Source organism: Dreissena polymorpha, chromosome 14, assembly GCF_020536995.1.
Source record: "Dreissena polymorpha isolate Duluth1 chromosome 14, UMN_Dpol_1.0, whole genome shotgun sequence".
Lineage (NCBI taxonomy): Eukaryota > Metazoa > Mollusca > Bivalvia > Myida > Dreissenidae > Dreissena > Dreissena polymorpha.
The window spans coordinates 28712126-28726308 of record NC_068368.1 but is presented as its reverse complement, the minus strand read 5'-3'; the positions used below and the strand labels follow the sequence as shown (position 1 = coordinate 28726308).

Genomic DNA, 14183 nt, shown 5'->3' with positions numbered 1-14183 from the left:
GAAGTACCTATGCACGATCCGATTGGGTATTGATAACATTTCCAATCGAATGCATTTATCTACTTGTTTAGGTCGATAGTTATAGATAGGCATTGACATGTGGATTAAAAAGGCCGCGTTTGTTGGCGATACAGGGTACTTTAGAGTTATTTATGAGATACATCTATCGCAGACGTCGTTCAGAGGAACTCTTAAAAGCGTCTAATATTTATCAGCGTGTTTGTTTCAAGAGTAATCAAAATGACATCTTTTAAAATCAAAACAACCGTTTATTTAATACATACCCTGTACTTTATAATCAGAGCAGAGTAGATAAATACTTCAAGATGGGCGCTTGTCTTAGTGTTTTATCGGTACATGTTTTAACATATCGGATATGTCATGCGCAATCAGATCATTTACCGTGTGCAACAAAACCTGGGCCCATATTTTAGAAAGCTTACAATGAAAACTCAACTGAAGTTTTCCACAAGATTTCCTCAAGCTCATAAATTTTACAAAATATTTGGCGGTGTCATGTAATGCAAAATAAGGTCAAACGTCGTCCCTGATTACCTTATTAAGTCGGTTCAGGCTAATCAGGGACGACACTTTCCGCATAAAATGGATTTTCGCCAAGAAGAGACTTCCTTTCAACGAAAAATACAAATAAAGTGAAATGCGATTTCCCTGATTAGCCTGCTCTGCCTGCACGTGATTTTCTTGGACGACACGTTATGTAAAAGCATTTTGTCCAGTTTTTCCAGGCGAGGTCTAAATTGAGGACTTGTCCAAATTTAAATTATTTGGGGTGGAGGGGGGGGGGGGGGATTGCATGTATGTTTATATTAAACAATATTTGAGTATTAAATACTTTAGATTTAGTCAAGAAATGCTTTTTGTTTTGCACCCCACGTTGATATTAGAAAGAAATGTGAAACCATGTTATTTGCGTTACATAGTATCTTAAACGATGAAATTGCTTAGTGTTTTGTGTTTTAGTGGCAGACAACCCGTTGAAGTGGGATCTTAATAACAGGTAAAGTTACTTCCCTTATTTAGATTTTAGTCAGACCTTCTACTTTACATATTTCCCCTAAACTGATTTTTTCTTGAGTTCCAGAGGTACTTACACTACGTGTAATATTACCCACCACCACCACCACCACCACCACCACCACCACCACCACCACCACCACCACCACCACCACCACCACCACCACCACCACCACCACCACCACCACCACCACCACCACCACCACCACCACCACCACCACCACCACCACCACCACCACCACCACCACCACCACCACCACCACCACCACCACCACCACCACCACCACCACCACCACCACCACCACCACCACCACCACCACCACCACCACCACCACACCACCACCACCACCACCACCACCACCACCACCACCACCACCATCGCCACCACCACCACCGCCACCACCACCGCCACCGCCACCGCCACCGCCGCCGCCGCCGCCACCACCACCGCCACCGCCACCGCCGCCGCCACCGCCACTGCCACCGCCGCTGCCGCCGCCGCCGCCACCACCACCACCACACCACCACTACCACCACCACTTCTACTGCTACCACCACCACCACCACCACCACCACCACCATTTCTACTGCTACCACAACTGCCTCCGCAGCCGCCATAATCACTACTTCTGCTGCTAATACTAATACCACTGCTGCTGTGGATGATGACGGTGATTGTGAAACAGATTATCATGATAAATTAGGAGATAATGACAATTATGACGAGGACTATGCTATTTCCTTGTATTGTTGTAGGTTTTACTTCACCATTAGCCCTGAAGGTCTCGTGCATTTCGTGCATTTTCACCCGGAGGAAATCCACGAGCTTATCACGCTGAAAAAAGTATTGGCGTCGACCTTGGCCACTCGGGTGCAGGTCAGTTCGTTAAAAGTTGAGCACTCGAGTGCAGGTCAGTTTGGTATCAGTTGAGCACTCGAGTGCAGGTGAGTTTGGTATCAGTTTACCACTTGAAGTTAACCGCTCGGGTGCAGGTCAGTTTGGTATAAGTTGAGCAGGTAAGTATCCTATCAGTTGACCACTCGAGTGCAGGTTAGTAGGGTATTAGTTGACCTTTCAAGTGCATAATTCCTACGTGCATTACAATCAAATGGCCGGTCTAGTTTAGAATCTTACTTCAGTGTCTGACAAAACAAACATTATTTTAGTTGATGTTAGTCGGTCAATAGACAACAATGTTTAGTGCTGGCGCGTATACCCTAAATCAAGAGGGTGATTACTCATATCGTTGAGCAGCCATGCATGAAGACTACAAATAAGTGTATATTGGGTGATACACAACGCTAATAACGTATTTGTACTATGATTCGATGATGATCCGTACTGCATTGTGTCGGATAGGTGACCAGCAATTACATATTGTTTATATAATAATAAATGAGAAGCGCTCTGGTAAATCCGGGCTAAATGCACATTCGTAAAGTATCGTCTCAGATTGGCCTGTGCAGTCTGTCCACACCAATCTGGGACGACATTTTACGTTTAGACTGAAGTTTTGTTTAAAAAGACTTCATTCAAAGGAAAAATTCCATAAAAGCGGAAAGTGTAGTAACTTCTTAGCCTGCGCGAACTGCAAGTCTAGTCTGGGACGACACTTTAGCCTGTGCGAACTGCAAGTCTAGTCTGGGACGACACTTTACGCACGTTCATAAAACCAGCTTTTCAATAGTTGTTTGTTCCTAGATTGAAGACGGCCAATTCTGGATGTACGACTCTATGGAGGAAGACCACACAGGTAAAAATACATCGCGAGAATTTTGTAATTATGACATGTATTACATGGGGAAATTTTACGCAAAAATAGTAAGTGAATCTTAAGTTTCTATTCATTTTCCGACGTCAGTACAGTAAAGTAATATGTTTACCTGCGTCGGGACCAGTGAATTAATTGACAGCTAAGAAAAACAAATGTATATGGGCTAATTAAAAAGAGATCTTCACAAGAAAATGTATAAAGTACTCTTGATGGCAAATAAGCTTATATTGAAACTAATAGTCAACTTAAAGGTGTATACATGTATGTTTCGAAGAGTTCGTACGATATAAACCTATTAAACATCCGAATTCGACGCTCTGCCTGAGTACATTAGTTCTCTTATATTCAGGACCGAACTACTTAATGTTACCATGTGACGTAATTATTCAGGACAAACCGTTATCGTAAATGCAAATGAGGCGTAATTTTCACGACCGTTTACGCATACAATGTATATTTTCGTGTAACAGTAAACTGTTAAAAACTGTTAAACAATCTATCCGTACGCTTATGAAATGCCGAAAAAAATATTATGCGTACATGTGACTTCACTACGTGACTGCTTTCCCAGGTCACTTGGACCACACTTACGAAGCGAGCAGGACGAGCGAAGGGATGAGGTTGTTGAGGTCACACCGGAGTCTGACCGACGTCCATAGAATGCACTACAAGGTATGACGTGAATCTTCATGTTAGAGTCCAATGTAATATGTTGTTTATCCATCCGTTGTCTTCTTCCCTCGAAAGTAGAGCCAATTTCATATAGAGTCTTTCACCTTCTCGTTAATACCCATTTAGAAATACAACCCATGCCTTTTGAGATTATTTTGTATATTCTATGTGTGCATTTTGGAGCATGTCACTGGAAACTACGTTGAAAGACGAACGTTTGGTTTGCGTTTACTTAAGTAATGTGGTTTTGACCGAAACTCACAGCGGATTTCTGTTTTCCACGGGTGCACATGGATTTTTTTTTAGAAGTTGCACGACATATTTCAATTATCAAAAGAACACATGTTTATCTGTATTATGATACGAGGCTTGTGCACTCTGCAAATTATGAAATGCAGGATAAATACCTTACACGTTGGTCTTTTAATAATGGGATTCTATGGGAATAAGATTTAGTATAAATCTACCTCGATATGTATAATGGGGTGTGTATTAACTTGTTTTTTGTTATTTACACTTCGACAGTTTTAACAACTGTTATTTCCTGACAAAATTATCAATTTAAACAAGCGTTTCTTACACTTACCCTAATGCTCTTTGTACTGGTTTATTATTAAGAATATATACTATTTGTTAGAGTATTTCGATATTTTTGAAAATTACTACGTACAGTGCAGAGCAGATTTGAACAAATAGCAGTTTAGGATGTTGCAAGTACATTTGAAAACCACAATTTTATAAACCATTTCTTTTAATTATTTGGATTGTTGCTTTTCTTCAAAGACTACCTGTAAGTGTATGCATCCGGGCCCGGTTGTAACAAATCACCCTTGACATTTCAGACAACCCATTTGGACGATCGTCTGACTCCGCAGCTGGTCGAAGCCATCGACAACATCACGCTGCAGCACAGCCCGAACACGATCAACTCGTAAGTGTCTTCGTGTCATGATAACGTGTCATACATGCACGTTACTAAGTCCCTGTCGTGTTTTTGTTTGCTCGTAAGTGATGTCGTATCATTAACCTGTGGTGTCAGTTCGTATGATCGTCCTTGTCGTGATCGCCATGATCACCTGATCACGTGATATCGTGTTTCAATGTTTCAATGCGGTGACCAAATTTATTTTAGCCATATTCATGTAGTAGTATATTTCAGACACGCTTAATATGTTTCATTCGTGAACAATTCTTATACAACAGACACTGTAAATGTAATTTAGATACGTTTCGCATAATGCCGGCACGTTTCGTATTCTTCAAATAGGATTCGTATATTTCCGGCACGTTTCGTATATTTAAGATACGTTTCGTATATTTCAGATAGGTTTCGTATATTTCAGATAGGTTTCGTATATTTTCACCACGTTTCGTATATTTCCGCCACGTTTGGTATATCTCCGCCACGTTTCGTATATTTAATATAGGTTTCGTATATTTCCGCCACGTTTGTTTTATTTCCGCGACGTTTCGTATATTTCAGACACACAGTTGAAGGTGCTGCGGTGATCGAGGAAGAACATTCCGGAGGTAACTGCTCTTGAAGCCGTGTTTTTACAAAACATTTGAGCCGCGCTCTGTGAAAAGGGAATCTAATGCATATGCGTGAAATACCGTCGCAGATTAGCCTGTGCAGTCCGCACATGCTTATCAGGGACGACTATGTCTGCCTAAACTTGATTTTTCCTAACAAGAGACTTCCTTGAAATGAAACATATCATAAAATATGAAAGTGTCGTCCCTGATTAGCCTGTGTGCACATGCGAACTTGGGACTACACTACGCACATGCATTAAAGCCCTTTTTCACAGAGCATAGACCATTTCTTTAGAAACCCCATACCTTCTTTGCAATATTTAGTCAATTAAATGTTTCCAGGACTATGGATTATTTAACCCATTTATGCCTAGCGTCCAGAAAAAAAGGCCTCGGCAAGCAGCGTAGACCCAGATGAGACGCCGCATCATGGGTCTGCGCTGTTTGCTTAAAGGAATTTCTGTAAGAAATATTCTAAATATAGAAATAAATATACTAGACATCCCTAATTTTGAACATAAATGGATCCACTTTAGAAGGATGGGAGAGTCCACTGGGCATAAATGGGTTAATACTGTCACCACGTTCCTTTCAGAGTTTCCGAAGGTGTCTTCAGTATCACGAAGCAAACTGAAACTCATGTTGAAGAGGTAAGACATGGTATTATGAGCATACACAAGTAGATTTAAAGTTCAAGATTTATTGCATGAGCAGATCAGAAAAATAATTATAAGCACGGGTGCTTGTACATTTGTCAAGCGACGCAACAAACACAAATGGCTACCACCGCCATCGCACTTTAAAAGAAAAGCATCGTTAGTTTAAACCAATCCAAGGCGACCATGAACACATTCATAAAAACAACATCACAGAAAATAGCACGGGTTATTATGGACTTTAATGTTTCTTTTTTGATACAAATGTTTTATATCAACGACTGGCATTTTAAAATACTATGTTCGAAAACGAGTAGAACGAATTAAATATACAGGTATTCGGTGTGAAGTAAATTTGCATGCAGTCTTCTCAAAAGTCTGTGCCAGACATAGCAGGATAATGTGAGCGTTATACTTATACCGAAACATTATTGGTCTACAGATTTCAATCGATATTTTTTTATTTTGGTCTGTAATATATGCAAAACATTTTATTATGCATTCCTTCCTAGAACGGGTAGTATATTACTTTTAACGTGTCCGCTACTGTACACATATGCTGTGTTTTTATTGCTGGTCTATTTCTATCTGTAGGGGATCGAAATGAGATAATTAACAATTGATGGAAGAGGGCCGTGCATGTTTTTGTGTGTAAAATTCTTTGTTTAATTAAAGAAATAAATAAGAAAATTATGCAAATCCGATTTTGTTGAATTGCCATGTTTCATTTTTTTAGTAAATAAACCTCTCTCTGTGAAAGCGAGATTTAAAGCATGTTCGTAAAGTGTCGTACCAGATAAACCTGTGCTGTCCGCTTGGGCTAATCAGAGACGAACATTTCCGTCTAGACTTAATTTTCGGGTAGAATATACTTTCTTTAAACTAAAAAAATTCATAAGAGCGGAAAGTGTCATTCCTGATTAGCCTCTGCGGACTTAACAGCATTATATAAGACGACCCATTAAGCACATGCATTAAGCCCTGTTTTCACAAAGCGAGGCTCAATTCTTCAATTCCAGCAAGCACAGCGACCCTGCTCGAGACCACGCTCTGCACGAGATGCATCGGGATTCCATCAGTGTCAAACCGGTAAGTCGATACGGTCAATCTCATCAAAACCGCATCACAAACGCCGTTACGTTCTAAAATCAGCACAAAACAGTTCACATTAGCTGGTCGTCCGAAGAATAAATCTTTCGTTTCTGCTGATCGGTTTTCTTCTTTGGGCATATGGAGTGAACACGAACATGTGCATATACGAATGTTTCAGAAACTTTTTTTATAATGTGCTTTTTGCGTTATTTTAACATAGTATACGTGTTGCACCGCCCAACTGCTATTATCGTTTTGAAAAAAAATATGTACATCCAATGAAATGCTTTTAAACTGCAAAATGTTTTGTACATTTTCATTTAAAATCTGGTTATCTTAAATGAATGATGTAAATGAATGTCATGGTGGTCATTAAAATACTGTCGGTGACTTATGTGATGTACATTTTATATGAGGGTTTATATTCATGTTGTACCGGCTTCAAAGGAATGGACGCTATGTTTAACCCCTGTACGCTCATCCGTCTGTACGTCAAAAACATATTGATTCTGCGATGACTCAAACAGTTCTTTATGTAGTGTTTTTTTTCAAACTAGAAATATGAGGTTGTATGATGCAAATGTACATTGTTATGTTCTTATGGTGGACACATTATGTAGTTAAAATTGAAACGGAAATCATGGAAAACTGAATTCTGTACCATGAGCTTTTGACAAACGTACTCAAGCAAGGTTAAAGAAACTCATTGTTTGCACAAAAGGACATAAGGCGAATATGCACGTTATTTCACACAGTTGTTCTATCAGGCCTCTACAAATGTACGTAAAAATGCACGTAGTGATACGATGATTAGTCTCTGACAAGGCTTTTGTGATCACAAAATGTTTGTGCATGCGTGCGCGATTATTCGTTTAAAATATCAATTGCTTAGTTCACATTTAAAATTTCGTATACTAGTATACCGGTATATGTATGGTGATATACATGCATTTCAGAAACCCTTGAAAAAGGTACCATTGATACAAGTTGAGGCGGAGATTCAAAAGTATATTGCGTGCGTCCATTCCTACACCAACAAATGTAAGTAGCTAAAATGCATTCAACATTTACTAGATTCTTACTTTCTCAATTTTATTTTATTAAATTAAAATATCAGTATAAAACAAATAATCACCATTCTGACGCTTCTATATTATCAACTGAAAGGTTGAGTACTTGGGCCTTGTTATGGGAAAACTGGGCTGATTGCGTAAGATGTCGTGTGCACAGGCTAATCATGGGCGACACTTTCCTCTATCATTGAATGCTTCGATAAAAAGAGGTCTCTTTTTATCGAATGTATCCGACCAGTGTGGTCCCTCATTAGACTGTGTGGACGGCGCAGGCAAATCTGGGACGTCACTTTACCAACAAGCGTTAAGCCTGTGTGGACGGCGCAGGCCAATTTGGGACGACACTTTACCAACAATCGTTAAGCCCGATTTTCGCATAGAGAGGCTCACATATGTTAAATTAAACTCCGAATTATATCGATAGAGTAAAAATTAACACATGACTGCATGAAACAGTAATATCCAACTAACCGTTAGAACAAACAATACTGGTACTTTATATTATTTTTTTTAATTTCTGTGCGTAACCTATGACGTAATAATACTACGACATACAAATTATTATATTGAGTACTATTCTTTCAGACGAACGTAACCGAACTGAGTGCGTGCATCAGCTGCGTGAATTGATTACGTCCCTTGAAAGAAAGGATTTCCTAACTCTCGGTAAAGATTTTACTATAATATCTACTATGATCGGCATTATGTTTAACCGAACCATGCATTTAGAATAAATGTTTGTAAGAGTAATTTGGAGCATATGTGTTCACCAATAATATTACGAATACTCCGTTAAAACCATGTAAAGTCATTTAAAGTATTCTCTGTTAAAATATGGAAAACGGAATTTATCAAGTTCATTTAAAGAAGTTGTTGAGTTGTGTTGCTAATTCTTGTTATTGATTTATCTTCAAGCTATAGTACAAACCTATATATTCAACGTATTGAACTAATCTTTTGATTAAATAAAAGCTGTAGTTTGTAGCGAGCATGCCTTTGACGTGAATTCCACATACCGTTCAACTGCACTAAACTTTGGTGTATTTGCCGTTAATGTGAGCATACTTGTGACGTAAATCCTACCGTAGACGAGATTAATATGTCCATTGCAATGAGAACATCCTTTTAGGTCATGAAGCTTTCACACGTCCGCATGATGTCGATGATACGGTGCGTAGACAGAAGGATTCTGACCATTGACATAATTGTAATTGATTGTCTGCATTTTAGGCGAAGAAGCGTTAACACGTACGTGTGACGTCAACGACACGGTGTGTGTAGACGAGAGGAATCTGTTTATCGACCTGATTGCACGTGAAGGCAGCGCCGAAGCCCAACTGCTGGTTCTGGAGCACGTGATGTCACAGCCAAATGTGACCGAGGAGGACCTAAGGAGATGTCTTTTTCACGCAATTGCTCTACAGAACCCGGTGACGGTACGTTAATATACATAGAATTACACGCTATTTTTCACGGTGTTTTGGTTTGTTTGGAAACTCACGCTATTTCTAGACGGTCAGTTAGTTTAAAAAGAAACACAGTTATAAATCCCATTAATTTCTTCATTTAAGAAAAGAAAACACGTTAGCCATCACTGGTTTAAAATAATTTAAAAATATATTTCATAACAGGTTAGCCCTACTGTCGCGCGTTTGTAGTAGATCTATATTGTTTCCACCAGGCGATTGAGTTGTTTCGGTACCTACCCAATTCTAGGAGCACTCACAAAATCATTCAAGTTTGGTTCTACCCAGGAAAATGAGGAACTCAAAAGCTTTTTAAGAAGCTTACTTAGCCGTTCATTGAAATACAATTGCTATTTAATATGTTAATTTATATGTTTTCCTTTATGAATAAACTCTCTTCTATACCCATAAATAAATGAGTTACTGTGGCTCATTTAGCTTCCATGTGATCTTTAGTTCGCCGATTTGTGTTAGTTTACTGATTTAAGAAAATCATACATACAAAACATTACGAATGCAGTCAATTATGATGTAGAATTTTACATTTAACTATAATCAATCCTATTTTTTTTCTTTTTTAGGAACTGGTGAGCCTTGTGGAAAAAATGTGTTTCGAAAACGGCCATGAACCAGGCGGTAAGTGAAAAGTTTTAATCAAATTTAGGCCTCGTTCTTGGAAAACTGGGCTTAATGCATGTGCGTAAAGTGTTTTATTTCATGCTTTTCGGTGGTTTATAAAGAAATATCATTGAAATAAAACTGAGATTTCACTGTTTCAAACAGTGAAAAATACGTATAGATTATTATATGGAAAAAGTGTGCCTTTAGTGGTTATTGGCACACTTGGTGAGTTATTTGCATTCGGGCTTAGCCCGAATGCAAATAAACACCAAGTGTGCCAATAACCACTAAAGGCACACTTTCTCCATATAATGACCTGTTTATTGCATATGTTCATCATGTGTATACATATGTCGTGTATATCGAAATTAATAATTAATATCGAAATAAAAACATAATTTAATATGAACGACACGCTTACCTCAATGACAACTTTTAATCAATATTTATAACAATGAAACGAGTTGCACTTACATTTTTAATTATTCTATCTCTTTATCGAAATTTATTTTAAACCACACTATTTTATTGTATTCCTATCGAAGTTTCCAATTATGCACGATAAACACGCAATGCGAAATACGTTTTGCATTTGTTCGACGATTTAAACAAATATTTTACTGCTAAAAAACAACACGCCCAACATGTCCTTAAAATCCAGATAGTTTAACTCAAACTAGTGTGTTTCGTCAGAGAAATTACGTCATACAACATACGTCATTTATTGCGCTATCAGTTGCATGAAAAATAAAAGTATGGAAAGCTGGTTTTGAGAAAAAAAGCTGTATCAAAACCCGTTCAGACGCCATTTTGTTTTAACGCTTCGGTCGCCAATGTCGTAGTTCGTCAACGCGTGCCGACGATCCGCCATTGCTGCGAGATAACCGGAAGTTTGAAAATAACCGATTTTGGCACAGTGTGCCAATAACCGGTTATTTGCACACTTACTCAATACCGAGATTTTCACGAGTTATTCGCGAAAAAGGGCCAATTTTGTTTCTAAATATAGTAACATATGCAATAACAGTGATTATTGCATGTGTTACTATATTTAGTAACAAAATTGGCCGGTTTTTTTTCGCGAATAACTCGTTAAAAACCCCGGTATTGAGCAAGTGTGCAAATAGCCGGTTATTGGCACACTTTGCCAAAATAGGTTATTTGCAAACTTCCGGTTATCTCGCACCTGTTGTCCAGTAACGGCGGATCGTCGGCACGCCTTGACGTTACGTAATTGGCGACCGGAGCTTTAAAACAAAATGGCGTCTGAACGGGTTTTGGAATCGCCTTTTTTCTCGAAACCGGCTTTCCGTACTTTTATGTTTCATGCAACTGATTTCGCAATTATGACGTATGTTGCATGACGTAATTTCTCTGACGAAACACACTAGTTTGAGTTAAACTATCTGGAATTAAAAAAGGACGTGTTGTTTCTTAACAGTAAAATATTTGTTTAAAGCATCGAACAAATGCAAAACGTATTTCGGATTGCATGTTTATAGTGCATAATTGTAAACTTCGATAGGAATAAAATAAAATAGTGTGGTTTAATAAAGAGATGGAATAATAAAAAATGTAAGTGCACCTCGTTTCAATTTCATTGTTATAAATATTGAATTAAAGTTGTCATTGAGTTAAGCGTGTCGTTTATATTAGATTATGTTTTTGTTACGATATTAATTATTCATTTTGATATACACGATATTAATTATTAATTTCGATGTACACGACATATGTATACACATAATTGACATATGCAATAAAGAGGTCATTATATGGAGCAAGTGTGCCTTTAGTGGTTATTGGCACACTTGGTGTTTATAACTCACCAAGTGTGCCAATTAACACTTAAGACACACTTTCTCCATATATAAATAATCAAAGTATCGATATTGTTCACTGTTTTACTGTGAAATGACGTCATTTTTTTACGAAATGACGTTATAATACCAGCGAAATTCTCCGGTTAAACTCTTTCACAATGTAAATAAACGGTGAAAAAGGCATACAATTAAAAGAAAATTTGTTGGATTCGGTGGAATGTCGATTTTAATTCACTCGTGATCATAGAAAATATATATCCTCTCTGTCTCTGATTAGCATGTGCGGTTCGCTTGTCAATGAGAAAACGCACAGGCTAATCTGGAACGACACTTCCTAAAAATGAAGCTAAATTTAAAAGTACTAGATCCTTTAATTTTTGTTTTTGTAAACTGTCATGAAACTAGTCATATTCATATTATTTTATGTAGTCACATTCATATTATTTTATGTACAATTGATTGTATTAACCCATATCTAGAATACATGAATACAAGTATTGCTGTATTTTGTAATTAAGTCTGTGATCAAACTTTACTGAAACATTTTATAAATTAGTTTTTTAATATAAAGAAACTCCTGCTCTGACGAAGACCCGGAAGCGAGCGTGTCTGTCCCTGGGGGCAATGGCCAAGTCTCTACATAACCGCAACACCACGGAGTCGGACAGGATTGTTGAGAGGATTGAGAACTGGCTCGACCATCACAACGAAAGTAAGTAACTTATTTTAGAGTCGGACAGGCTTGTTTGGCGCATACAGAACTGTCTCGACCATCCTAACGAAAGTCAGCAATTGCAATCTAAACATTTGAAGAGTCGTCCGAGGACAAGAAAGATAATTGTTTTGGGAACCACACGGACATTCAGGAATGTAAGGAACACATTTATTGTCATAAAGAATGTTTATGCTTGATATTCCGCACGGACAATGAGAAGGATAGTTTAGCAACCTGGGGTCGCAACACGGAAAGCTGTTGTAATGTGACACATCATTGTTGTTTGTTGTTGATTACTTAATTGTAAAATATAGTTTTAAGTCCACAAATCACACAACTTTTCTACACGGTACATCATCTGAAACAACTGTCGCTTTTTATTACATTGAATAGGCTTATATTAAGTCGGAATCGCAATAATTGGCTTAGAAATGTATGAAGTCATCTTTGATCATCCATAAAAGTCCAACACATTCTTTCTTCATGCCAACTTCAAACGGCAAAGGAAGTGCCCATTTTAAAAAATTGCGAAATTTGATACTTTAACAGCCAAGTCCAGCGACATAATAAAACCCCGCCGTCGTCGGTCCATCATACAACACGATACGCCAGCCCGGAAGCACATCGAAACAAAGATGGTTCTCCTACAAAGTCTTGGTAATGCCGGGAAACAACGATCATTGCGCCATATCATGTCGTATATGGAGCCGAATGTGGGCGTCACAGCATGGCGTCGTGCGGCAATTAACGGACTTAGACACTTCTCTTGCAATATGGTATAAGTGTACACATGTATCTATCTATTTTGATCACCTGTTTATTTGTCCTAATGATTTCTTAGACAAGTTTTAAATAGGTTCTTCAAATATCACAAAAGCTCGGCCACAATTCAGATCCTTCGGGTCTCAGGGGAGCGACCTAGGACCTTTTTCCCTCTTGTTTTGTTAAATTGGTGTTATTAAATTGTTTCACTAGCGCACAAATGCATTTTTTATATTTATAAGAACGCCACACTTACTACTTGTAATCGCGCAGATGGTTTGATGACGAGTTAAACGAGGTATAATCACTATTGACGAAGAATCGATCGAAAAACAAAATTATTCGATCTGTTAAGTTTAAACTAATTATGACAGAAAATACTATTTAAAAAACAAATGTTCAAAAACTGTATTGTATTGGAACGCAATATTATACAAGCACTTTGACATTCTTTGTATATTTATTATAAGATCAAAAGTCGCCCATGAACCAAAATGATCTTCTTTTCAGAGCGCAGATGCTTTGCTCACTAGCATAATACACGACCATGACGAGGTAGTAAGGAAAACTGCCCACACTGTGTTCAAGAATCACCCGAAATCTGACGATAGAAACTTCACTATTGAACACGAGACAGAAGTGATCAGGTAAGCATAACAACTGTTAGCCCAAATGCATTGGAATTGCGACACATGAACACGCAGTCTCTCGAGATCAATATTTGATTGTAGATGAGCGTTCAACTCAATGTTAAGCTCTAAAATGGTTAAATGTATACATGATTAGACTGGTATTGCAGCTAGTATTTTCGTGTATTTTTAAGACACAATAGCGTATCTGTTAAACTGATAGCTCTAATCTCTCATAACATTGACATGGGGTTGATTTGCACACTTATGTTTGAAATAAAGATACTCGTGATTTTAAATAAGTACAATTATATACATTTGTTAAATT

General features: G+C 38.0%; 1 protein-coding gene across 1 annotated transcript in view; it reads left to right on the top strand.

The window, feature by feature from the left end:
• LOC127859083 (uncharacterized) overlaps positions 1-14183 on the top strand; it is a 74562-nt gene that overhangs the window by 6876 nt on the left and 53503 nt on the right. Inside the window, exons 3-17 of the mRNA XM_052396506.1 lie at positions 982-1018; positions 1792-1912; positions 2738-2789; positions 3382-3482; positions 4325-4413; positions 4966-5012; positions 5614-5668; positions 6694-6763; positions 7723-7807; positions 8425-8505; positions 9070-9275; positions 9887-9941; positions 12321-12461; positions 13014-13240; positions 13737-13873. Of these exons, the coding sequence (XP_052252466.1) occupies positions 982-1018; positions 1792-1912; positions 2738-2789; positions 3382-3482; positions 4325-4413; positions 4966-5012; positions 5614-5668; positions 6694-6763; positions 7723-7807; positions 8425-8505; positions 9070-9275; positions 9887-9941; positions 12321-12461; positions 13014-13240; positions 13737-13873 (1504 nt within the window). The remainder of the gene's footprint in view (positions 1-981; positions 1019-1791; positions 1913-2737; positions 2790-3381; positions 3483-4324; positions 4414-4965; positions 5013-5613; positions 5669-6693; positions 6764-7722; positions 7808-8424; positions 8506-9069; positions 9276-9886; positions 9942-12320; positions 12462-13013; positions 13241-13736; positions 13874-14183) is intronic.